The sequence below is a fragment of the Chlorocebus sabaeus genome, chromosome 4, assembly GCF_047675955.1.
Source record: "Chlorocebus sabaeus isolate Y175 chromosome 4, mChlSab1.0.hap1, whole genome shotgun sequence".
NCBI lineage: Eukaryota > Metazoa > Chordata > Mammalia > Primates > Cercopithecidae > Chlorocebus > Chlorocebus sabaeus.
Genome location: NC_132907.1, coordinates 93,077,558 through 93,102,963, shown reverse-complemented (window position 1 = coordinate 93,102,963; position 25,406 = coordinate 93,077,558). Strand labels below are relative to the sequence as shown.

At 57.6% G+C, this 25,406-nt stretch overlaps 1 protein-coding gene across 2 annotated transcripts in view; it reads right to left on the bottom strand.

Moving 5' to 3' along the window:
* SLC12A7 (solute carrier family 12 member 7) overlaps positions 1-5,514 on the bottom strand; it is a 101,644-nt gene extending 96,130 nt beyond the window's left edge. For both annotated transcript variants that reach the window (XM_073014850.1, XM_073014854.1), the window contains exon 1: positions 5,292-5,514. In XM_073014850.1, the coding sequence (XP_072870951.1) occupies positions 5,292-5,484 (193 nt within the window). In that variant the 5' untranslated portion in view covers positions 5,485-5,514. The remainder of the gene's footprint in view (positions 1-5,291) is intronic.
* Between the last annotated feature and the right edge of the window lie 19,892 nt (positions 5,515-25,406).

Here is a 25,406-nt window from a genome sequence, read left to right as displayed (position 1 = left end):
CTGTGTGTGTCCTCTGATGTGTGTTTGCGGTTTTTTTGGTCTGTGCTTATAGTTTTCTCTGCCCCTCCCCCATCCCAACAGAGCCACGCAGGAGCCGACATCCATGCACACACACCTGCCCTCTAACCCCATCCCTCATTTCCAGGGCACAGGCCTCACCCAGAGGAACAGAGGAGGCACCTGGGTGGGGCCCTGCACCAAGGCCCAAAGGCCCAGCCCACGGTGAGGACCCCAACAAGGACCCCAGCTCGTGCCCCACGCAGCTGAGCTGCGGGCTCTCTTCCAGATGTCAAGTCTTTATTTAAAGAAAATTCTGGTGTATACATGGAGCTGGTGTCTCAAAACCCATGCCCCCTCCAGTGGAAAAAGAAGCCAAATTAAACACTAAAGAACAGAAAGAATGGACATGTGTTCAAGCATTTTCTTTTAAAGCCAAAATTAAAATCACTAAATCGAGACTTCTTTAAGAGCAAAGTGACAAGACGCAAACTTGTCCTCCACGGATAACTAGAGGCAGCTCATGGATTAACACGAGGGCCGAGCTCCATGAAATATTTAAGCAAAAAGAAAACAGAGTCTGCCCAGTGGGGCCAGCGGGTTTTCAGACACCAGAGCCGGCGGCCTCCGCCTGGGCTCCGTGTTTCTGAGCGGCCCAGGAGGACAGGCAGACGCAGCCCCGCGCTGCTGGTTTTCCCGACAAGGAGAGCATGGAGCCAGCTGAGGACATGGGATTTTCCTGAGGCTTTCCCCCAACAGAAGGCAATGGCTGGGGGGGCAGCCCGCTCTCCTGGGGTCCCCGGATGGGGAGGGCGGCCTTGGGAGGTGGACGGAGACGGCGGGGCCAGAGCCCTCACTGCTGGCCTGGCAGGGTCTGGGCCCGTGGGCAGTACCCAAGGACAGGTCTCAGCCTCCTCCTGTTCCAGGTCCCCAGGATCCCAGCTCACAAAGTTCAGGCTTGCAAAGGTGCCTTCTACTGTGAGTGCTGCTTCCCAGCCAGAGCAGTTTCCAAGGCTCAGGCTACAAACTCTTCACCTTCTCCTTAAGCGGCAAAAACCCAATACGCGCCGCAGAGACGCAGACATCCACTCACACACAGAGACACAGACACACAAAGAAGCCTCAGCCCAGCCTGGGCACACGTCTCACTGAAGATGTCAGTGGGCTGCCCTTGCCAAGCTGGAGTCTCTGCAGGCAGCCCGGCCTATGCCAGCCCTAGCACTTGGAGAAGGGTTCCTTTAGCCTCCCAGAGTGGTCTGGGCCGCACACAACCCTCCCGGTATAATTATGAGTGTCTGTAGGGCTCTGATGGCCCCGCCAGCCATAACAACAGCTGCAGGGAACCAAAGGTCCAACCCTCTAATCAGGGACTCAGAACTGGTCTGTGTCCCAGGACCAGGGATGAAAGGGCCAACCGGTGCCAGAGGAAGGGTCCAACGGGCTGAGGGATCCTGAGTTCCAGCCTGCCCCATCCTCTAGAGCAGGTTCAGCGCAGCCCAAGGGGGAGGCACGAGGTGGGTGGTGAGGGGCGCACAGCTTGTGCTCCCCGTCAGCTGTGGCCTTGAGCCACTTGGACCTCCCTGAATGTCCTGTCCTCTGGGCAGCTTCCTGCACACAGCTCTCCTTGCAGGCTGGGGACCTACCTTTCCTCATCCCTTCCAGGTCTGGGGGCACGCCAGGTGACGGATCCTGCCATGTCCTGATAGCTGGATCTGGGACCCCACTGAAACTGTCCCACAAAGGGAGCTACACGGGGGCTGCCATCAGCCTCCTTCACTGGGGAAGGGGTGCAGCCATGTTCACCTTCTGGAGCCACTGGAACCATCTGTGAAATTGCCCTATCACCACCCAGCTAGACCTTCCCACGGGGCCAAGGGGCTCTGCCATTGCCTGATGTTCCCCGCTTCACCTCCCCTTCCCTCTCCTCTGCTTTGTGACATGGCCGGCCCCATCACCTCCATCCCATCCCACCTCCCGTGGGACGAGGAGGCTGTGTGATTGTCTGGGGTTCCCCAGCTCATCTCTCCTCTGCCCTGCGCACCCGGCCACCCACCCCTGTGCCCACAGAAGATGCCACAGTGTGCAGGGGTCAGTCATGCCTGCAAGGCTGACTCCGAGGCCGGCCACTAACTGGGTGTAGAAGCCACAGGCTGCTCCCTGCTGAGCAGGAAGTGGCACCACCCTCCTTGATGCAAAAACACAGCCGGAAAGCCCCTGTTGGACCTGCCTGCACCTGTGGGCTCACCCAGCAGGACCGAGGGGGGTGCCAGTGCAGGGCGAGGATCCCAATGGCATGTTTACATTCCGTGGCAGACAGAAGGGACCCACCCCCTAGAGAAGGGAGACCCCCCCAGTAAGGGAGACCCCCCAAGCTAGAGAAGGGAGACCCCCTTAGAGAAGGGAGACCCCACCACCACACACTGCCTAAGCACCGACACACCCCAGCCATTCACAGCAAAGTCAAGTGAGTACAAAGTCGGTCTGGATTCCTGCATTGAAAACTGAGGTATGACAGACAGGGGAGGCCTGCAGGGATTACTGGCTTATCCCTGGGGCCTGTGAGCAGAGAGGAGCTGTCTCTGGAGGATTAGAAAGTTCATCTGATCACCAGGCCACACATCTGCAAGGGAAGGTCAGCCCAGGACAAATGGCCCGCCCGGCGTGCAATTCCTGTGGCGCCCAAGGCATGCCAATAAAATCTTTGTTTGCTTTTTTAAACTTAGTTTACATTGTCTTAATGGCAGTGTTAAATAATAGGTCTTCTGTTCATATGTAGTGGGCACGACACAAAATCATTCAGCTGATCATTAGCTGGAGCCATCCTCCTCCAACCCCCACAGGACTGGAGCCCAGCTGTCCACAGCAGCCAGGCAGCCGCACGGCCGTGGGCACAGGGTCTCTACCCCCGGGCGCTGACGTGGGAGAAGGGACGGGCTTGCCCAGCCCCTAGGCCTCCCAGCCCAGCCTCCGAGCACCCGCCCCCAAGAGGAGATGAGGTGGGTGGGGGAATGCTAGGCCTAAACAGGGTCTCTCACCTGCTCCATCCAAGATTAAGGCAACAGCTCCCTCCACTCTGACACGAATGTGCAAACATTCACAGCCCGAAGCAGGAAGGACAGATGAGTTCAGACCTGCACCTGCCCCCACATGCTTTCCTCAGGGGCCTCTAGGGGGTCCATGGGCCAGTGTGCTGGGCACCAGGGGGAGGGGCCAAGGCTCCCTAGAAAGGGGAATGAGGCGTGGAGGAGACCAGTAGGGTCAGCCTGACTCAGGACCCTGTCCATGCCTGGGGTGCTGTGGCCCTGGCACTACCGAGCCGAGGAACAGCCCACGCCAAGAGCAGTGCCCATGGGGAACCCCCTATTGCCACAAGCCATGTTGTCAAACCATTTCCCCCAGAACAAATGAGGCCTGAGGATGCCCGAGAACCCTGCAGCCCTGACTTGGTGCTCTAGTTCACACTAACCGGCAACCTGCAGAATCACCAGCTCCGTTGCTGGGCTCCACAGAGAAAATCAAAAGGAACATGTACCCTGGTGAGTAGGCTGACTTCAGAATTAGAGAGAAACCTTTATGCACATCTGGGGAGTGTCACACAGCAGCTGTTTGAAGAGAGGGTCTTCCTTTAGGGAGGAGACCAGAGCATCCCATATCAGACATTGCAGGGCATGACCCTAGAATATAAGAAATGACTCAGGAGTCAGGAGAAGGACAGGGCTGGACCTGAGAGCCACAGCTGCCACCCAGAAGGGCAGGTGCCCTGTCCACCTCATCTCCACACACGTGTCCCTAACCCTAACCCTAACCTCTAATCTCTAATCCCAAACCCTAACCGCTAACCCTAACCCTAACCTCTAACCCCGAATCCCTAATCTCTAACCCCTAACCCTAACCTTGTCTCCAAAACATGTGTGTCCACAACCTATCTAGGGCACTGAGCTGAATCCAGTTGAGACACAGATGGCAGCTCCCACACACCCCTGTACCAGTGCATGCAGTCCTGGAGAACTGGTGTCTGCAACACAGACACACACACACACATATGTACTACGCACCACACACCTAGACACAGACACACACCACACATTATAATATAGACACACACACCCCATATGCCATACACACATATACACACATCACACCCATAGACATATACACATACCACACACCACACACATAGACACACATACGGACACACAAACACACAGGCATGGACACTCACATGGTTCCCGGTAGTGCTGCAGGAGGCCAGCTCAGCCACCAGTTGAGGAGCCTGACATGCTCGCTCCTCTGGGCCATCGCATGTAAAGCCTGCCCTCGCTATGGACTGTCACACGTGTGACATGCATGAACAGGTGACACGGACACACACGGCCCCCACACGCTGAACTGGATCCCCCAGGGCCCATTGGAGGCCCTTCTGCCTGGGACCTGTCTCATCCCCAGCCCCCTCACAGGGTGAGACAGCAGTAACCACAGGTGTTCAGAGCAGCTCAGCCCCGCCCTGTCAGGCGGGAACAACAGACGGACCCTCGGGGCACCCAGGTCCCACGCCAGAGTGACGGCTCAGGGACATCTGCCCTCAGGGCCATGAGCTTTAAGCCCAAGCCAGGGTCCAGGCCTGGTGGCCTCTGTGTGGCCAAGGCTGGCAGGACACTCCATGATCCGAGGCAGGGCCCTCCTCAGCCCACTGGAAGCCAACTTGGCTCTGGGTCCTCTTTCCCCCGCCCCGCCCGCTTCGGGGGCCCCAGTGTGTGCACTGAGTGGTCAGGAGCACAGGGCTCTGCTCCCCGCAGGGACAAGCCCCCAGTGCTTCCCAGATCTTCCGGGCCAGACCCCTGCGACCCTTCCGGGCTATAAACAATCAAACCACAGCCCCGCCCAAGGCCTCAGGGACCCGCAGTGGTCCTGAGAGAGGCAGCCCTGGGCGGGAACAGGGCCCCCTTTCCGGCCTGGTCCTCGCCCTCCCCACGAGGTGACCCGGCATGGACTCTGCAGCCGCGGGAACCGCGAGTTCAGAGGGCGCCCGGGGACCTGTCGGTCCATCCCCGCGGACGGCGTCCCCCCGGCCCCTGCCCCAACTCGGTGTCACCTGCAGGCCACGGACAGGGCGGGACTCCCACAGGGAACTGGCCCAGGTCCCGGAGCTCGGCTGGGCTGGGGGGACGCGAGGCAGGGACCGACCCCCGGCTGACCAGGAGCCTCACCTTCCCCGCTCGGCCCCGCCCCGCCCCGCGAGGCCGCCGCCGCCCACCTGCGCCCCTCGAGGGGACTCGGCACCTGCGCGCACCTACCGTAGCGGCCGGGCTCGCGGCAGTAGCGCAGGATGGGAAGCGGGTCCTCGCTTGGCGGCTCAGGCGCGGCTGCGGGGTCCAGGTCGGGGTCGGGGGCCCAGCGGGGGCTCGGGATGGGGCGCTGGCTGCCGCCTTCCTCGGCCCGGGGCCCCGCATCCCCCGTCGCGGGGGTCACCAAGAAGCGCTGGGACATGGTGTCCGCGACGGCTGCGGGGAGCGGAGACCTGAGCGCGGGGAGGGCGGGGCCGGCGGGGCGGGCGGGGGAGGCCGGGAGGGAGGGAGTGAGGCCCGGAGGGAGGGAGGGAGGGACGGGGCGCACCGCCTGGGATGGGGCCGCGCGGCGCGGGCACTGGGCGGGAGGGCGGAGCGGACCCGGGCTGACACCTTCGCGGCGGTCCCCTGCTGGCGGGGCGACCACGGCCTCAGCCCCCGAAGAACGAAGAGCGACCTCGGGTCTCGCTGCGTGACCTTGGAGACGCCCCAGCCAAGCGGTCGGGTCAGCGCGCGGTGCGGAGGCCGGAGGGGAGGAACAGACCTCGCTCTGCGCCGCCTGGAACCAACAAGGATCACCCTGGCGGCAGCGCTGCAGCCTGGGGTCTCTGGCGACGCCCACTGAGGGCCGGGTCCAGGGGGCCGGTGAGGGTGGAGGTCTCGCTGGCGTTTGGGTCTGTGGGGAGGGGCGCCCTGACCTGGGGCCTCCGCCTCCCCGATCCCCAAACTCCAGCCCTTTGCCAAGTAGGGTTCAGCGTGCGGGGCAGAGGCCTCCTCCTGGGACTTCCACCTGGGGAGAAAGGCCCCCGGGGGCAGCCAGGGTGGAAGGCGGAGGCCAGTCTGGCTCTGGAGGCACTGGGAGCCCCGGACCCTGAAAGTTTTGGGAGAGCCCCCCTGCTCTTCAGGGGGATTCCTGCAACCGCTGTAGCTGCACAAATTCTGCAACTGGCTCTTTCCTCCCTTCTAATGACGCTGTTACCACCACCTTGCGTGGAAGTATTGAGCACTTTACAATATGTATTCACAGATTCAACAAATATTTATGAACACTGACCTGTGCCAGGCCCTGCAGATGACAGAAGGGAACCCCTGCCTCTGTGAAGTGTATGTTCTAAAGGGAGGCAAGGGTAAGAGCTCCTGGGTGTGGGGAGGGCCTCAGGTGACATCCAGACAGTGACTTAGAGGGAGCAAGTGGTCAGCTGTGCTGCCTCCAGTCATACTCTACCCTCGTCATCCGAGGTGGCTGCTGCTGGTCCAGCCATCACATCTGAATCCCAGCAGTAGAGTGAGGACACGGGAAAGGTAGCTAGCCACCCCTTTGCAGAGCACAGCCTAGGAGTGCACATAGCACCTTTGCTTATTCTGTTAGCCAGAACTTAGTCCTGCGGCCACACCTTCACGTACAGAAGGCTGAGAAACGTGACCCACCCATGTTTGTGGTGCTGTGGATGAGAAATCACCAGAGGCTGGGTTTCAAGGGCACATCTAGTGCCCGTGGAAAGACCAGGGAGGATAAGAACTCCTTTCTTCAACACACCCTCTTACCATCACCCCACCTCCACTCATATGGCACCTGCATGTATGCCTGCCCACACCTGCCCACACTGGCTCACATGTGTCCACACCTGTTCCAGCCTGCTCACACCTACTCATCCCTGTACCACCTGCCCACACCTGTTCTCATCTGCTCACACCTGCCAACACTGGCTCACACCTGCACACATCTGTCCACACCTGTTCCAGCCTGCTCACACCTACTCATCCCTGTACCACCTGCCCACACCTGCCCACACCTGTTCTCATCTGCTCACACCTGCCAACACTGGCTCACACCTGCACACATCTGTCCACACCTGTTCCAGCCTGCTCACACCTACTCACACCTGCTCCCACCCACCCACACCTGCTCACACTGGCTCACACCTGTTCACATCTGTCCACACCTGTTCCCACCTGCTCAACCTTCTCACACCTGTTCCTACCTGCCCACACCTTTTTCCAAGATGAACTTTTGAATCTTTTGGAAGTCTCTCCCCAAATACATTTCTGATTTGGTTGAAAAGTCACTAAATGTATAAACAAATTTGCTGAGAACTGACATCTTTATGGTGTCAAATCTTTGCACCTAGGTCTTGCACATTTTTTCCATTAATTTATGTGTGTGTATTCACATTCTTGTCACTACTGGACTGACATGTAAAAACTGAACCAAACACCTTTTGCTCTTGTGTGTTTCTTTTGTAATCTTCTACCTCGCAGAACTCTAAATCCTATTATTCAAATACATTTCCAGTTCGACTTCTTGCATTTTACAAGGAATTTTTGTTTTGTTGTGTTTTGGAGACTAAGTCTTGCTCTGTCACCCAGGCTGGAGTGCAGTGGTGCGATCTCAGTTCACTGCAACCTCCGACTCCCAGGTTCAAGCAATTCGCCTGCCTCAGCCTCCCGAGCAGCTGAACCACCACGTGGTGCGAACCACCACGCCCAGCTAATTTTTGTATTTTAGTAGAGAAGGGGTTTCGCCATGTTGGCCAGGCTTGTCTCGAACTCCTGACCTCAAGTGATTTCGGCCTCCCAAACTGCTGGGATTACAGGCGTGAGCCACCAAACCCAGCCTGCAAGGAATTTTTTTAACCTGTAAGTAATGATATCTTTTCCTTTTTGGTTGTTTTTACTTCTTCTGTTTTCTTTTCACCCCTTTGTTCTTGTTTTGGAATTTCCTAGAAGTTCCAGGGTAATATCCAGGGCTGTGTTGCTGGGAGAGCTGTGTGTCTGGCCTGGACCCACGTGAGTTTCCTACAAATTCCAGGGCGATATCCAGGGCTGTGTTGCTGGTGGAGCTGCGTGTCTGGCCTGGACCCACGTGAGGGTGGTTCTGGTGTCTCCGGGAAGCACTGTGCCGGCCGGGAAGTTGGCGGCTGTCTCTTGCCCTGCCCCATGAGGCCGACCCTGGATGCCTCCCCTGAGACCCAGAGGCAGCTTGGGATGGACTTGAGGAGGAAGCAGGTCCCACAACTCAGATTATCTCACCTCCCCGGCTTCTGCCTCCCCTGTTCAGGTTCCTCAAGTGAGAGCTCCTCCAGACTCCTGCCCCAAGGGCAGCCTGTCTCTAGCTTTCATTTCCAAATGCTCCAATCTCTGCCATTCAGCCACACCCTCTGCCGACCCTGTCCCTGGGCTCGAGGCTGCTCCAGAAATTTGGGAGGTCCTGGAGCCCCTTAGAAGCCAGCTTCTAGCCATGCTGAGTCAGCCTGGGCGACGGGGCTCACTGCGGCCACTGCCCCCTTGGCCTCCCGTGGACAGTGGCTGCGTGTGTCCCGGGAGGACCATGGTGAATGTCTTCCGAAGACAGGACTGGAGACACAGGAGGCCGAACCGGCTCTGATCATCTGATGCCTCCACAGGAGAGAAAGGATGTAAGAATCCAGGTTCTTTTATGAAACATTAAAGACAGAAAAATGCAGCCTGGCTCCCGTAAGTTCTCCGTGTTGAGCAGTGGATGGGGAGAAGGACAAGGGCTGAGGATGGGGGAGAGGTGCACCGGCCACGCGCGTCCCTCGGTGGGGAGACGGCCGCAGACACCGGGAGGTTGAGCACAGGCTCACCGCTGTTCCTGCTTTATCCTCCTCTCCAGGTCCTAAATTCTGCTTCTATTACTTTCTTTCAAGACGGTTCTTCCTCCCGTCTTGATCTGAGTACTCCTTCATGCTTTTTGTTTATCTTGCTAAATAAAGAAAACAGTGAAGCTTATGCAGTTTCCCCTGAAAATAGCCGTGGCCTCTCGGTGTTATTGTTTTCCACTGTCTGTAATGACAACTTTAATCTCTTCGACTAACAACCTATTTATAGCTCCTAATTTTTTCAATTGTCAGTTTGCAAAATTGAGGTCTGATCTGCAAACAGTAAGACTTGCCACTTACGCTGCAAGTTCTGTGGGGGGCCGACTGCGAGGGCCAGGTGGGTGGTCTGGCCCCATGCAGGCACCCCCGCCTTCATTCCGCAGCCAGGTCAGAGGCCCCATGCAGGCAACCCCCACCTCCCCCCTCCCCCCACCCCACCCCGTCCCCCGCCTTCATTCCGCAGCCAGGTCAGAGGCCCCATGCAGGCAACCCCCACCTCCCCCCCACCCCCCCGTCCCCGGCCTTCATTCCACAGTCAGGTCAGAGGAACCCAGGGATCACCTCCAGGGGTCACCCGCACCTGGGCTCCCACAACTTCACTCCCACCTGCTGTCACATCCCTGGGGGCTCATCACAGACCTGTAGGTCTTCCTGGGGGAGCCTCAAGAAGGTAGGTGACCAGGAAATGGGAGAGCCTTTGGGAGTGAGGAGGGATGAGAGTGCAGTGGGGAGCAGAGACAAAGACAGAGAAAGAGAGAGACAAAGAGAGGGAGAGACAGAGAGACAGAGAGGGAGGAAGAGAGACAGGGAGAGTGATAGAGACAGAGAAAGATGGAGACGGAGAGGGAGGGAGAGACGGAGAGAAGAAGGGAGAGGCAGAGAGAGGGAGGGAGAAAAACAGAGAGATAGAAGAGACAGGGCGAGTGATAGAGACAGAAAGACAGAGACAGAGAGAGGAAGAGAGAGACAGAGACAGAGGGAGGGAGAGACAGAGAGAGACAGGAAGAGGGAGGGAGGGAGAGAGAGAGAGACAGAGAGAGATGGGTGGAGGCAAGAGGCAGGAGATAGGATGTTTTTGACCCTTTCTCCCCACCATTTACTGAACCGGACGTTGGACGATGGGACGCCTCCTCCCTTTGGAGAGGAGCTGCTGAAGGGTGGTGGGAGAACAGGCAGGGAGCGCCACAGCCACACTGCCCATCGGGGTGATACTGGTCCTCTCTGGCTCCTGGAGCAGTCCCTGATACTCCCCACAGGTGTCCACAGGTTCTGCTCTATGCCAGGGTTCTCTCCCGGGTGGGGGCGACGGCCTCCAAGGGTGGCCTCCTGGGAAGTCCGGGCGGCGGGCGTTGGAGTGTGGGGACGGGACGACCCCTGCGCCTACCATCCGGTGCCTGCCAGCCAGCCCGGCTGTGGACTCCTGCGTATAAGCTCCGCTGCCAACAGCATGGCTCGGTCCCTGCCCGCATTCTCTCTGCCTGTGCTCCCAACCGGTGACACTCAGAGAAGCCTCCCGTGTGTCCCTCCGTAGGTGAAGCTGTGTTGATACAGGAGCTAGTGTGGTGAGGAGACAGCAGATGTCCCCGTCCCAGATGGGGAGCTGCTCCAGGCGCGGGTCCCCCCAGCTTCCTGAACCGTATCTCACAGTCATCCCAGAGCAGCCCGGCCTTGCCTTCGGTCAGCAAGGGCTCCTCACCCCCACCCCAGCCAGCAAAGGGCCTGGAGCTGCTGTCGAGGGCACCAAGCTGCAGGAGACACACATCCGAGTCCCCCACAGAAGCCCGCAGAGGTGTTCCCTGTGTGGATGGGCTACGGTCATTGCGGTCACGTGCCACGGGCCAGAGACAGCCGTGCGCCCAGGCCTGCTGGTCACGCAGAGGCAGGAAAGCCCACTCCTGGCCACAGCGAGGCTAGTGGAAGGAAAACGTAGTGGGGGCATCAGGCCCAGCGCTCCAGAAACCAGGGAGGCCTGTGCGGCCGGGGGTCCCGGGAAGGGGCCTGGGCAGTTTCCTTTCCCAGGGCCTCATCCCAACATCTGAACCTGTGTGAGGGGGGTGTCCTGAGCAAACGCCCGCGGCTCCATCCCTAATCCACTCCCCTCCCCACCTGTATTATTTTGAACAAACCGCCAGTTATCAGAGGCTTCATCTGTCCACATTCACAGGCTCCCGGACACGCGATAAAACCTCAACTCCCTCTCTCCCCCACAGACAACAATTCCTAGATGTCCTCATACCTGGAGGCTCCCGTGGACTTGGGTTTTAGGAGGACACCTGCTGCCAACCCCAGAGTTTAGAAGAACCTGAGTCGCCTCAGGGAGGAATGCAGCGTCCGTCCCCTGGTGCAGGCCCAGGAGAAAGAGGGCGTCAGGTGCCTGGCGTGTCCTGGTGCTATGGGGGTGAGGTCCAGCCCCTTCAGATGAAATGTTCTGTCTGTGCCTTGAGTCGCCTTTTTCTGCTAGATTTTCCAGCTTGGCTGTGGTGTTCCAGGGAAGGCCCAGAGAACATCTGCAACCCAGGCCTGGCTGTGCGGGAGGTGCCTGTGCAGACGCAGGGGACAGGTGCAGGGAGGACACGGCCTGTGCCCAGGAGCAGGTGGGGAGAGTCTGCCTGGCCCCTCCCACTGCCCCTCCCTCCTCCTGGCTGCGCCTCCCAGCCCTAGTCGTGCCCCCTCAGTGGCCTTGGGGGCTGCTAGCCAGGCAGGTTCAAAAGGGAGTGAAAAGTTAGATTAGAGCTCAGTGAACCCAGCAGGGGTCGATGGACTTGGGCTCATCACAGCGCATCACTGCTGGTTCGTCAACCCCAGCAGACTTCGCATGATAATCAGTTTGTTCATGGGGTGGGGAGAAGGTATGTGGGAACTGTGTACTTTCCACTAATTTTTCAGCAGTCCTGAAACTGCTCTAAAGCCTATTAGGTTGTTTGTTTGTTTGTTTGTTTGCTTTTGAGATGTAGTCTCACTCTGTAGCCCAGGCTGGAGTACAGTGGCACGATCTTGGCTCGCTGCAACCTCCACCTCCCAGGTTCAGGCGATTCTCCTGCCTCAGCCTCCTGAGTAGCTGGGATTACAGGTGTCCACCACCATGGTTGGCTACTTTTTGTATTTTTGGTAGAGACGGGGTTTCACCATGTTGGTCAGGCTGGTCTTGAACTCCTGACCTCAAGTGATCTGCCTACCTCGGCCTCCCAAAGTGCTGGGATGACAGGCATGAGCGCAGCCAAAGTCTATTAGTTTTTAAAAGGCACACGAATGGAAATACGTTCTATTCGATAAGATGCTGAGATGAGCCAGTCTGGGCTGTGGCTCCTGGAAGATCCACATCTTGAGTCTCAGTGCTCCTCCTGAGTGAGTCTCAGTGCTCTTCACTTCCTGAGTGAGTCTCAGTGCTCGTCTCTTCCTGAGTGAGTCTGAGTGCTCCTCCTGAGTGAGTCTCAGTGCTCGTCTCTTCCTGAGTGAGTCTCAGTGCTCGTCTCTTCCTGAGTGAGTCTCGGCGTTCCTCTTGAGTCTCAGTGCTCTTCCTGAGTGAGTCTCAGTACTCTTCTCTTCCTGAGTCTCAGTGCTCCTCCTGAGTCGGCGTGCTCCTCCTGAGTGAGTCTCAGTACTCTTCTCTTCCTGAGTCTCAGTGCTCCTCCTGAGTCTGCATGCTCCTCCTGAGTGAGTCTCAGTGCTCGTCTCTTCCTGAGTGAGTCTCAGTACTCTTCTCTTCCTGAGTGAGTCTCAGTGCTCCTCCTGAGTGAGTCTCAGTGCTCGTCTCTTCCTGAGTCTCAGTGCTCCTCCTGAGGCTGCGTGCTCCTCCTGAGTGAGTCTCAGTGCTCGTCTCTTCCTGAGTGAGTCTCAGTACTCTTCTCTTCCTGAGTGAGTCTCAGTGCTCCTCCTGAGTCTCAGTGCTCGTCTCTTCCTGAGTCTCAGTGCTCCTCCTGAGTCTGTGTGCTCCTCCTGAGTGAGTCTCAGTACTCTTCTCTTCCTGAGTCTCAGTGCTCCTCCTGAGTCTGCATGCTCCTCCTGAGTGAGTCTCAGTGCTCGTCTCTTCCTGAGTGAGTCTCAGTACTCTTCTCTTCCTGAGTGAGTCTCAGTGCTCGTCTCTTCCTGAGTCTCAGTGCTCCTCCTGAGTCTGTGTGCTCCTCCTGAGTGAGTCTCAGTACTCTTCTCTTCCTGAGTCTCAGTGCTCCTCCTGAGTCTGCATGCTCCTCCTGAGTGAGTCTCAGTGCTCGTCTCTTCCTGAGTGAGTCTCAGTACTCTTCTCTTCCTGAGTCTCAGTGCTTCTCCTGAGTCTGCATGCTCCTCCTGAGTGAGTCTCAGTACTCTTCTCTTCCTGAGTGAGTCTCAGTGCTCGTCTCTTCCTGAGTCTCAGTGCTCCTCCTGAGTCTGTGTGCTCCTCCTGAGTGAGTCTCAGTACTCTTCTCTTCCTGAGTCTCAGTGCTCCTCCTGAGTCTGTGTGCTCCTCCTGAGTAAGTCTCAGTGCTCGTCTCTTCCTGAGTGAGTCTCAGTACTCTTCTCTTCCTGAGTGAGTCTCAGTGCTCCTCCTGAGTCTCAGTGCTCTTCCTGAGTGAGTCTCAGTAATCTTCTCTTCCTGAGTCTCAGTGTTCCTCCTGAGTGAGTCTCAGTGCTCGTCTCTTCCTGAGTGAGTCTCAGTGCTCCTCCTGAGTCTCAGTGCTCTTCCTGAGTGAGTCTCAGTACTCTTCTCTTCCTGAGTCTCAGTGCTCCTCCTGAGTGAGTCTCAGTGCTCGTCTCTTCCTGAGTTCTGCCGCAGACATGGCTCTTTGGTCATCAAGAGAGAAGCAGTGGCTACTCCTGGGGAGGCCAGGATGCAGATCAGGAGGCCTCAGAGCCCATCCCAGGGAAGGCGTCACCCACCAGACCCACGTTGGGCAGGGGTGGGGTCTCCTTGTCCAAGAATCAAGGCCCTTGCTGTGCCCCTGCATCCCCACTTTGGTGGGCAGTGAGGGGCCTGGCAGGGAAGGAGTGCAGAGGTCGCTGCTGCCTGGGGGCCGGGGGGCTCACTCTGCAGCCCAGGCAGGGCTCGTAGCCCTCTCAGCCCTGGATGTTGACAGAGGGATGGCTCCTGGGGTTCCTGTGTGGCACCCACCTCCCTGCTCTTTAGGAGGCATCCTCTTGCTCAGGGCAGAGCTCTGGGAGGGGCCCCTCCTGGGGTGCCTGGGAGTGCTGTGAGGTCTGGGAGGAGCTGGGAGCACAGCAGAAGAGGCTGACCTGGGTCAGAGCCTCCATCCCTGTCACCACTGCCGCTGGGGGCTGGGTTCCATTCCCTCTGTCTCGAGATCATGATGGGTGCTTGAATTATTGTTCAGCAAACACCCGGTCCCTTCCCCCTCCACCCCCCAAGGACACAGGCACACTCTGCTCTGGATCAATAGTGGATCAGTAATGGATTTCTAGCAGGCTGGGCTTGGCCTCTGCTGTCACCGTAAGAAACACACTCCAGGTAAGGCTGCCGGACCCTGGAGGGTGAGAGACCTGGGGAGAGGTTCTGGGCCCAACCTCAGCCCCGAGTGCAGCCCAGAAGGGCCGATAAGCCTAGACCAGCTGGCTCCGACAGTGAGCGGGGATAAGTAACTGCAGCTCGACTTGTTATGCGGTGTTACCAACACAACAGCAGACTGATGCACTTCTCCTGCACACCCTTGCGGAGGTGAATCCTCCCAGGGCCTCAGCCTCTTCACTTCCAAAGTTGGGAGAACAATGGTGCCTCCTCCCTAGGATGGGCTCAAGGATGAGATGACTCACTGCGGGGGAATTCTCTGCAGGACGCCCTGTCCTCTGTGAATGCTACTCTTGTTCCTGACTTCCAGGACCAGGCGAAGGTGTCCCAGCTCCATCCCCGGAGCCTGTTGGCCCGCGGTGCTGGGCGTGAGACTGCTCCCTGGCTCTGTGGGCTGGGACCTCCCTCTGGGCAGGCTCTGTGGTGGGAGAGACAACAGACTCGCTTTGTAACTCCGGCTGCCAGGTGCACACCCACTGTGTCCTCCGGCCCAGGCGCTCCCTGAAACGTCCCCTTGGTGCTCTGCACCTTGTTTGCACAGGCGTCACTTCACCTGCTGAAATAAAGTGTCCCATTCAGCTGTCTACTCCCGCGTGGTCTGCTGGTCCACGATTTGCCCCTTGTGAGCAGCTAGCTCAGTGGCGTTTCCTGGAGACGAAGGCCCAGGGTTGAAGGTGCTGTGGAGACAGCGCTACTTAAGGAAAGCTGCAGCTACAGGGCACAGCCCCTTGCCGGGGGAGGCCGCCACAGGGCCGGGCATCTGCTGACCTTCAGCCAGGTCTGGGATCACCCTCACCAGGGCCAGGCCGGTGGGGAACCTGCAGGAGGAGGAGCCGCTCCGGGGCCCCAGCTGTTGCCCATCCAGGGAGGTCACGTTTAGGCTAAGCCCGGCCTTGTGTTGCTGGCCCCTAGCCAAGGGAGGAGTTATGGGAGAGGTTGGGGTGAGGCTGTGGCTAGGATGTGCAGTCCCCAGAGACAGAGGGTGCTGGACATGTGCCTGGCTACTGAAGAGCAGCCAGGGAGCAAGTCACGACAGAAGCCGAGTGGGAGGTTCCTGCATCCCCACTGTCCAGAAGGCGCATCCAGCCGGGGCGCCCTCACTATGCGGACACGGAGGCTCCCAGCTTTCTGTGCACACAAGGCCACGGCAGGAGATTCCTGGGGTCCGCAGATGACCCAAAGCAGAGTTCATTTTCTTCCAGTACCCTCCCTGCTTTTAGAATCTTCCTCCAGCCCCATTCCAGATCCACTCAGGCCGAGACCTCTGCCCACTCACTGGGTGGTGGCCAGCTGCCCACCCCACATCAGCAAAGCCAGCTGCCCGTGGCCCGGGGACGTGGCCTCGCCATGTTCCTATGGCAAGTCCTCCTAAGGCGGCCTCGACCTCGAGGGGTCCCGTGATGGGACGGGCAGCTGACCCAGCACTGGCCGGGTATACACCCACTGGAACCCTCCCCCAGTCACCCCTGCATTTATCATGTGCCTCCTGCATCCGAGGACACCCTTCACGGCCCTGGGGGTGGGGGTGGGCGTGTCCTCTCTCAGACTAAGGAATCTGTGTCTCAGGTGCGGCTGCCCTTGGGATTTTGCAGGGTGGGTGACGTGCACAGGGTTGGGCCTGGGATAGAATTTGGGCTCTAGGGGACGCTGAGCAGAGCGGAAATGAAACATCCAGAACTTCAGGGGCCCGGCTTTTGGGGTGCAGCCTCCGCCTGGCAGCAGGTCTGTTCAGGGACAGGGGCTGAGAGCTGGCGCCTACCTCAGCCTGGTGAGAATGCCAATGAAGGCAACTTCTGCTTTTCTTGAGGAAGAAACTTGGCTTTTGACTGGCCAGATTCGATGACTTTTCTTCCCTCTGAAACATCTCCTCCTGTCACCGGACTCTTTCCTTTTTGACGTCTGTTTATTTCTTTGTTTAACGATGAGCTCAGCACAAGGGGCGTGTTCCCTCCCTGCCAGGAGGCAGCTAAGGGCTTATTGTGAGAACTACTTTCCTTCCCATGGCAGCCCTGCGGGAGAGGCCATGGCTGTCCCCATTTTATAGACGAGCAAACCAAGGGCCGCAGCCTTCGGCCACCTTGCTAGGAAGAACGGGAGGGGCGTTGGGGCCAGCGAGTCAGTGAGCAGCTGGAGCTGTGAGCTTGGTGCTGGGCTGGGCCCCAGGGAGGCCCTGAGTGCTGGAGGGGCTCTCGGTGGCCGGAGAGTGTCTCTACAACCTCCTACTCCTGTGCTCTGCAGTGAGCTCTGGGGCTCCCCCCTGGGAGGGGGCTGTGCTCCTGCCCCTTGGGGATTTCCTGGGGGCAGAGATCTGAGTCATCTCCAGGGCCTGCCCCTGCAGTGCTCAGTTTAGGTGTGATGCAAGGGCCTGACTAGCCAGCTGTGGGGGCCAGTCATGGGGTGAGGGCTGAGGGAGTAGTAACATTCTGGACACGTTTTTCTGTGGAGCAGGCGAGGCAGTCTGGCCAGGGTGGTGTTCTTCCCTGGGCCGTGGCAGGGGTATGGGGACACTCAGCCACAGTCGAGGGGTCCACGGCCCAGTTCCAGTAGCCAATCAGGGGCACATAGTCCTGGTTCTTACCTGGGCTCATCGAGCAGCCATGCCCAGTGCTGTAGGGTCAGGGGTGACATCACAGATGGGTCTCCTGGATTCGGGCTGAAAGATCAGTCTTGGGATACCCCCAGGGTCAGGGTGCCCAGAAACCCCCATGGTGGGCCTGGCCTGCCTCCCTGCTCTGCAGCCCTGCCCAATGCCAAAAGATCACTGTGCCAGTCCTTGCCCACGGGCCCCTCCCCACGGTGAGACCTGCCTCACTTGAAACTTGCAAACATGGAAACTTGGCCACCTGACCCATGGCCTGGCCCAGCGCTGTGACCTGATCCTGCAGCCCTGTGGGCCCCGGGCTCCCCATCGAGGTTGGGTTTCCAGGCTGCCTCAGCCTGTTCCAGCGAGAGGTGCTCGGGGGACGCTGGCCTAAGCCCCGCTGAGGTGTCTCCCAAACAGAAGCCTGTGGCCCTCGAGTGCAGGGGGTTGCAGATGCCCGTGAGCTCTGTCTCCCTTGTGAGTGGCCTGGGCACTGCTGCACGCGGGTGGTGGGCGCTGTGGCCCACCAAGGATTCAGCCCGGTAAGCAGCAGTGGGCGGGAGGGATGGCGTGGGCTCGCTTGAGGGTCACGGGAGCCCGAAAAACTCGGGGGCAGACTCAGGCCCTGGGAGGTCACATCCACAGGGACATCAGGTTCCTCCCTAGGGCCACCAGGACCAGACACATAGCACCCTGGCCTCTCATCTCACAGTGTGGATCTGTGTACACACAAACATAGACACAGACACACACAAACACACACAGATATACACAGAAATACAGACACACAGACACGCACAGACACACACAGAAACACACAGATGGAAACACACAGATATGGAGACACACACAGAAATACACAGACACAGATACACACAAACACAGACACACAGATATGGAGACGCACACACCGACACACACACATACAGAAATACAGATGCACACAGATACACACGGATACACACAAATACACACATACACAGATACACAGATATGGAAACGCACACACCAACACACACACATACAGAAATACAGACACGCACACAGATACACACGGATACACACATATACACACAGACACACACACAGCCAGCTGCTCCACCTTTGTGACCTCACCCCACTTCCTCCAGGGGCCCACCCTGATTGACTGAGAAGGTTTTGTTCCTAATTTGCTGAGACGAAGCCACCAGCGCTGTGGGAGGCGTGGCCACGTGTCCCTTGGGCTCCCCAAGCTGGCCTCAGAAACCACATGCTCTGGCTGCACGAAGAGCCAGCACTCGGATAAATCCGTCTCCAGAGGGTACTTTTCATGAAGAGCCAGTTGACTGGGCTCTTCTTCTCCCTGCAGGACACCCTGTGTCTCTGTGGGAGGAGGGCAGTGATGCGGAGTGGGGAGTCCTCCTTGATCAGATAACATGTGTCTCCCGGATGAGAGGCCCATGAGGGCCAGGGCGGGCACAGGGCTCTCAGAGGGAGTGTCTGGGGCCAATGCCGCAACCTCTGCTTCGTGCCTTTTCCGGACACAAGCACAGACTCTGAGCAAGGAGGGAGGTTGAGACTCTGGGGGCCCGGGGACCGGCGGGAGCTCTTGTCTACCAGCTGAAGCTGCAGAACCAGGGTGGGGACAAGCCGGGCCCATGGTTTCCAGGGCCTCTGTCCTCCGTCCACCAGAGAGCTGTACCTCAAGACAGGAGGCACTGGGCAGCCAGCACAGCCGCACTCTGAACATCCACACAGAAGCCTCCGCCCAGGCAGCCCCTCCTCCCAGGCTGGCCACACCATCCTTCTGATTAAGAAAAACCAGGTTCAGCCCTTTTCTCTCTTGGGACACACAATAAGGGCCCTGGTGCACCAGAGCAAAGTCATCCCCCTAGGGTGCAGGGAGATGTTTTCGCCCCTAAGGACACAAAGGGCTGAGTGGGAAGACCAGCCCCTCCTAGGGTGGCACTTAGAGGCTTATGTAAAAGACCCCACCCAGGGCTGGAACAATGCCGGCCCCAGGCCACGTCCTGGAGACTGAGGGTCTGCCTGCTGGGAGTCCTGGAGACTGAGGCTCTGCCTACTGGGAGTCCTGGAGACTAAGGCTCTGCCTACTGGGAGACCTGGAGACTGAGGCTCTGCCTACTGGGAGACCTGGAGCCTTTGCCTTTGCAGGGAGCTCCTGGGTGGCCCCAGTGAGTAACACCCTGAGAGGTTACACCCACATCTCTCAGGAGTCAGGCTCCTGCCCCTGTGTGGAGCATAGTTCATGGAGACTGGTGCATAGGACACAGGCCACACAAACACAGTAGGGTAGATCCAGCTCCAGGGCATGAAGAACGAGTTCACCTACTCATTCATTCACTCATTCTTTCATTCACTCATGAACCCATCCATCCACCCACCCATCCACTCATCCATCCATCCATGTACCCACTCATCTATCCATCCATGCATCCATCCACCCATCTATCCATCCATCCATCTATCCACCAACTCACCCACCCACTCATCTGTCCATCCATCCATACTTTCACTCACCCTTCTATCTATCCATCCATCCATCCATCCATCTGCTCACCCACCCATCCATCATTCATCCATCCATCCATTCACCCACCCACTCATCTGTCCATGCATCCATCCATCCATCCATCCATCCATTCACTCACCCTTCTATCTATCCACTTACCCACCCAACTATCCATCCATCCATCCATCCATCCATCCATCCACCCACCCACCCACCCACCTATCCATCATTCCATTCATCCATCCATCCATCCACCTATCCACCCACCCACCTATCCATCCACCCATCTATCCATTATTCCATTCACCCATACATCCATCTACCCACCCACCCACTCATCTGTCCGTCCGTCCATCCATCCATCCATCCATCCATCCATCCATCCATCCATTCACCCACTCTATATAATCACCCATCCATCCATCCACCTACCCACCTATCTACTCATCCATCCACCCATCCATCTACCCCTCTACCCATCTATCCATCTATTCATCCATCCACCCATTCATCCATCTACCCATTCACCAATCCATCCATTCATGGTATGGGGACGTGCAGATAATGAGATACCTTATGTGGCTAGTGACACAAAGGGAAACCCCCCAAAGTAGCTGTCCTGAGACACCTGCCATCAGGAGGGAAGTGAGAGGCATTGAAGGGGTATGTGGGGAACCCAGGGAAGGTCAGTCATGGGGTGGGCAGTACAGGGAGAGGAGGCATGGGGGAAGCACCTGCCCATCAGGTTGATGCCAGGTGTTCAGAGCAATTAAGAAGAGCCAGAAGGTGTTCAGGCAGGGGGACCCCCAGGGTGCTGGCATCAGGGAATAAATGACACAGATTTGCAGAGAGAGGCTGTGGTCGGTCCTGCCTCCAGCTTCCTGGCCAGCCCTGCCTGCCCAGACATCTGAGTCAAAGTAGCCTGTCTTCTGTTGTTATTTTCAGCATTGTGCCTGCCACCTACGGTCCAGAAGGTGATGATGACAAGAACTGAAATAACCTTCTTGATCCAGGTGCTTCCTTCTTTATCCACAAAGGCCTCTCTCAACCTAGAAGGCACCATGGCTCCTTATGGCCAAGCAAAACCCTGAGTGGTTGCAGGGCTCTCAGTAGCTCCTGCCTACTCTACACACACACAATCTTAGTCCCATCCTCCCTGCTACAAATTCCCTCAAGTTTCATACTCAGGAAATGCAGCTGGGGATGGGCACATCTGGGTACCAGGTGCTTTCAGAAGGGCAGGTGTGGTCAGGGAGCAATTTATGGCAAAAACAGAACTTTCGGTCAAAAATGTCCTGTGCATGGTGACTGAGCACCACCTTGGGGACAAACTGCCGGTGAGCTGAGCCCTCCAGCATAGACACTAGCAGCAGGGGATGCGGGCTCCACATAGACAGCTGGGTCTGCCTGCATCAGCACCACCCCAGAAAGCTCCGTCCTGGCCTTGCAGTCGGCCCTTGCCCAGGGGTAAGGCTGGCCTGGCCGTCTCTGCCCCAGGCATGCTTTGTCTGCTCCAGAACCCCACAGAACAGGGCTCCCACCTTCCCGTCTCCTCACCCACCGTGGTCCTGACGTTGTTGTGTCCACAGCTCTGTCCACAGCCCCTGCCCCTGGTGCCGAGCAGCACTCCACGGCACAGACGTGCCACAGCTGCCAGTCATGCTCCTGAGCCTGGACTCTGTGTCATCTCCAGTTTAGGGCAATTAAAATATTAAAATACAGCGGCTACAAACCTTCCTGTGCCTGCATCTGTGCAGACGTCTGCGTCCATTTCTCTCCAGTAAGCACCTGGGGGGAGTGGCCGGGTCACAGAGTGAAAGGACGTTGCATTTCCTGAAAAAGCGCCACACACTCTTCCAAATGCCTGTGCCATTTCCCACGCGTGGAGCCCCTGCCCATTTCGTAAGGCAGATCCGCCTTACGCTGCACCGCCCCCTCTGCATTTTTGGCATTCGGTTGCTGAAATAGAATAACTGCCATCTCTGCTCAGCACTGTCCATTCCAGGAACCTGCAGGCATTTCATATGCGTGATGCTGTTTTTGCAGAATCCTTAAAAACACAAGTGTTACTACAATGGACAGATGAGTAAACTGAGGCATAGAGCAAGAGATAACTTGTCTGTTTCCCAGCTTGTCAGTGCTGAGCTCAGTTGCCCCTAACCCCCATCAAGCTGGTCCTGACACAGAGGACTTGGTCTCCCTCAAAAACCATGATTCTCAAGGTCATAAAGATCCCAACACATGTCCTATCACAGGACCCCACTGCACAACTTCCTGAAATGACCACCACTCAACCACAGTCCAGAGGCCCCGTGTGCAGCCCTGACCACCAGGCCGGACCACTTACAACACGCAGGATCTATTTTCTATTTCTACGGACCCACGGCCTTAGGCTGTTGTGTCAGCCCAGAGATGGTGCGTGAGGAAGCTCCCAGTGCAATGAGAAATTGTGGTCTTGATTTTTATCTAATCAGACAGTTAATATCTGGGACTGTGCCCTGTGGTATGATGATTGGTGGCAGGAGCTCTGGAGCTTAGTTGGCTTGAGGCCTAACTGCTGCTCTGGCAACAGGTGCCCAATTTTCCCAAAAGTCCCATCATCCATAACAACAGCACCAAGGTGGCAGCTGTGAGGTTTCGGTGAGAGTCCCAAACACCCAACAATGACTGCGACTCCTGAGGTCTGCGGGTGCCTGGAACAGACGTGAGGGACCCCTGGGCCCTGGACAGAGTTGCCCCCTCCTGCCTATCTTGCCTTGCCACCTCCCCGCACACTGCCAACATCCCCGGCTCCAGGGCCCAGGTGGATCCACGGGTTCTCCACGCGGCCAGCTCTCCAGTGTCCTGCAGTCAGTTCAGTGATGTGAGCACCACTCTGATGGGATCTGCCACGGCTGGAATTTCCAGGAGCGAGCGCGAGATTAGAAATGTGGCTGAGGCCTGTGCTTCGTGGATGAGAGCTGTGGGAATCGCACTGGGGTCTGGGGAGGCCAGGGCGGCCCCTCGTGCCCTGACGTCCAGGGGACCCTCTGGTTTTGGAGGGGAGCCCGCCATGCTCCTGCATGACTCTGGAAACCAGCCACGCTGGTGCAGGGGCGGTGCAACTCAGGAGGCGAGAGGCTCCCCAGTGAGGAAAATGTCACCCTAACGAGGAAGGGGCCACGTTCCTGGGGAAGGTGGTGTCTGCTGGAGACTGGAAACTGCACCTCCCAGCCCAGGCCTGCCGAGCATGGGGACTCCTGGGGGAAATGGTAGGGCATCGGCCCCAACGAGGACGGGACAGTCAGGGTCTGAACACTAAAGGCTACAGCAGGGGAGGAGGGAAGGAGGGCCGGGGGCTGGCCATCACGGGTGTGAGACAAGGCCTTGGTGTCTGTCCCCCGCCAACAGACAAAGCCGGGTTGCACAAGGGCCTCCGTTTCAGGAGACCTGGCTCAGAAGAACAGAGCACAGAGCCCTTGGTGAGGGAGCAGGGCCTGAGCTGAGGCGGGGCCTCCTGTCCCGGACGTCTCGTGTCCCTCAGCTCATAGCCCTGTCCGCTAAAAAAGGAGTCCAGCTTTTAAACAAGCAAAGTTCATCTTAATTGGACGTTTTTCTGAGCACTGCAGCCCAGGGGGTCTCTCAGAGGCACATGGTCAGGCTGCTGTGGAACAGTCCCGGCCCCTGGCACAGCTCTGGTGACGCAGCTCAAAACGTGCACAGAAGTCACAGCAGAGCCGAGTCACACCGAGCTGTGCGTGGGTTACAGAACATCTCGATTATAGGCACACAAGTCACAGGAGAGCCGAGTCACACCAAGCTGCATGTGGGTTACAGAACGTCGCGATTATAGGCACAGAAGTCACAGGAGAGCCGAGTCACACTGAGCTGTGCGTGGGTTACAGAACGTCGCGATTATAGGCACACAAGTCACAGTAGAGCCGAGTCATACTGAACTGCATGTGGGTTACAGAACGTCACGATTATAGGCACAGAAGTCACAGGAGAGCCGAGTCACACTGAGCTGTGCATGGGTTACAGAACGTCGCGATTATAGGCACACAAGTCACAGCAGAGCCGAGTCACACTGAGCTGTGCGTGGGTTACAGAACGTCTGGATTACAGAGAACATCTTGTTATAGAGAAAGCCTGGATTATACAGAATGTCTGATTACAGATAATTTCTGGTTATAGAGAATGTCTGGATTAAAACGAACATCTGGGGCTGGGCGCAGTGGCTCACGTCTGTCATCTCAGCACTTTGGGAGGCTAAGGCGGGTGAATCACCTGAGGTCGGGAGTTCGAGACCAGCCTGACCAACATAAAGAAACCCCATCTCTACTAAAAACACAAAATTAGCTGGGCATGGTGGCACACGCCTGTAATCTCACCTACTCGGGAGGCCGAGGCAGGAGACTCGCTTGAACCTGGGAGGTGGAGGTTGCAGGGAGCCGAGATGTCACCATTGCACTCCAGCCTGGGCAGCAAGATTGAAACTCTCAAAAAAAAAAAAAAAGTTTGGATTATAGAGAACATCTGGTTACAGAGAACGCCTGGATTATACAGAACGTCTGATCACAGAGAATGTCTGGTTATAGAGAATGTCTAGTTAAGAGAGAACATCTGGTTGCAGAGAATGTCTGGATTATAGAGAAGGTTACAGAGGACAACTGCTTATAAAGTCTAATTACAGAAAACTTCTGTTTACAGAGAACATCTGGATTATAGAGAATGGTTACAGAGAATATCTCGTTACAGATCCCAGAGGCATAATTGCCAACCCTGCCAGACGTTATCTCTTGCAGGACACAGCAAGGACTGGGGTCAGGTACCGTCTTCAAGGAATGGAGTGGCTCCGGCAGGAGTCTGGGTGGCGCATGCTCATTCTTTGTGTCTTCAGAGCATCTTTCCAGCAAGCGGCAGTCGTTACAGACTTGGGCTGTGAAATGAGTATGCAAGTGGCAGTGGGCACACACGGCTTCTCACACTGCTTCTCTGCCCCACAGCCCCCTTGTTCTTGGTCCCGCAGCATCTTCCTGCATTGTCCACCCTCCACCCTGCTGTCTGTCCCCATCCTTGGTTCAAGTGGACGCCCAGATCCCATGTCTAAATATTCATTTATAAATCTCAGGACAAACTGTCACACACAGTCAGGTCTGGGCCACTGTCATGGTGACCCACAAAGCCAGGATCCGGGTAGAATCTTGGTTCTCCACATTCTGCATGGGATCTCTGGCCCTGGCCTCAGGGGAACAAGCTGCCCCCTCCACCCAAGCCCCGAGAGCTCCAGGACGCACCCTCAGTCCTCACACTGTCATGGGTGTGTAACCTGCCCCAGCACTGCCCAGCACAGAGACACCCACCGGGCGGTGTGGGTGGGAAGTGAGACGAGGGCCTCCTCTGCCCCTGCCTCATTCACCAGCAGCCCCGGAGAGATCAGGAACCCGGCGCTGCCCACAGAGCAGCCTGCTGGCCACCGTCCCCTTGTGGCGGGCCACATCTGGCCTGTGGGCTGGTGAGCTCCGACTTGATTATGGGCGGCGTGGGGGTACCCACAGGGCTGTGCATGGAGGCAGGAGCCGCCTGGGTGACCCCCAGCACAGGGACGGAGCCACCTGGGTGACCTCCAGCACGGGGACGGAGCCACCTGGGTGACCCCCAGCACGGGGACGGAGCCACCTGGGTGACCTCCAGCACGGGGATGGAGCCGCCTGGGTGACCTCCAGCACGGGGATGGAGCTACCTGGGTGACCCCAGTACGGGGACAGAAGCCAGCAGCAGGGCTGGGGTGGGAACACTGACTTGTATCCTGGTTCCCCACCTGGATCTGGGAGCTTGGCCTCTCTGGGGAGGCTTCCCTGACCAAGTGCCATGGGATCCTGGGATGGAAGGAGCTTCCGGTCCCCCTATGGCCAGCAGGTCCCAGGCTCCTCAC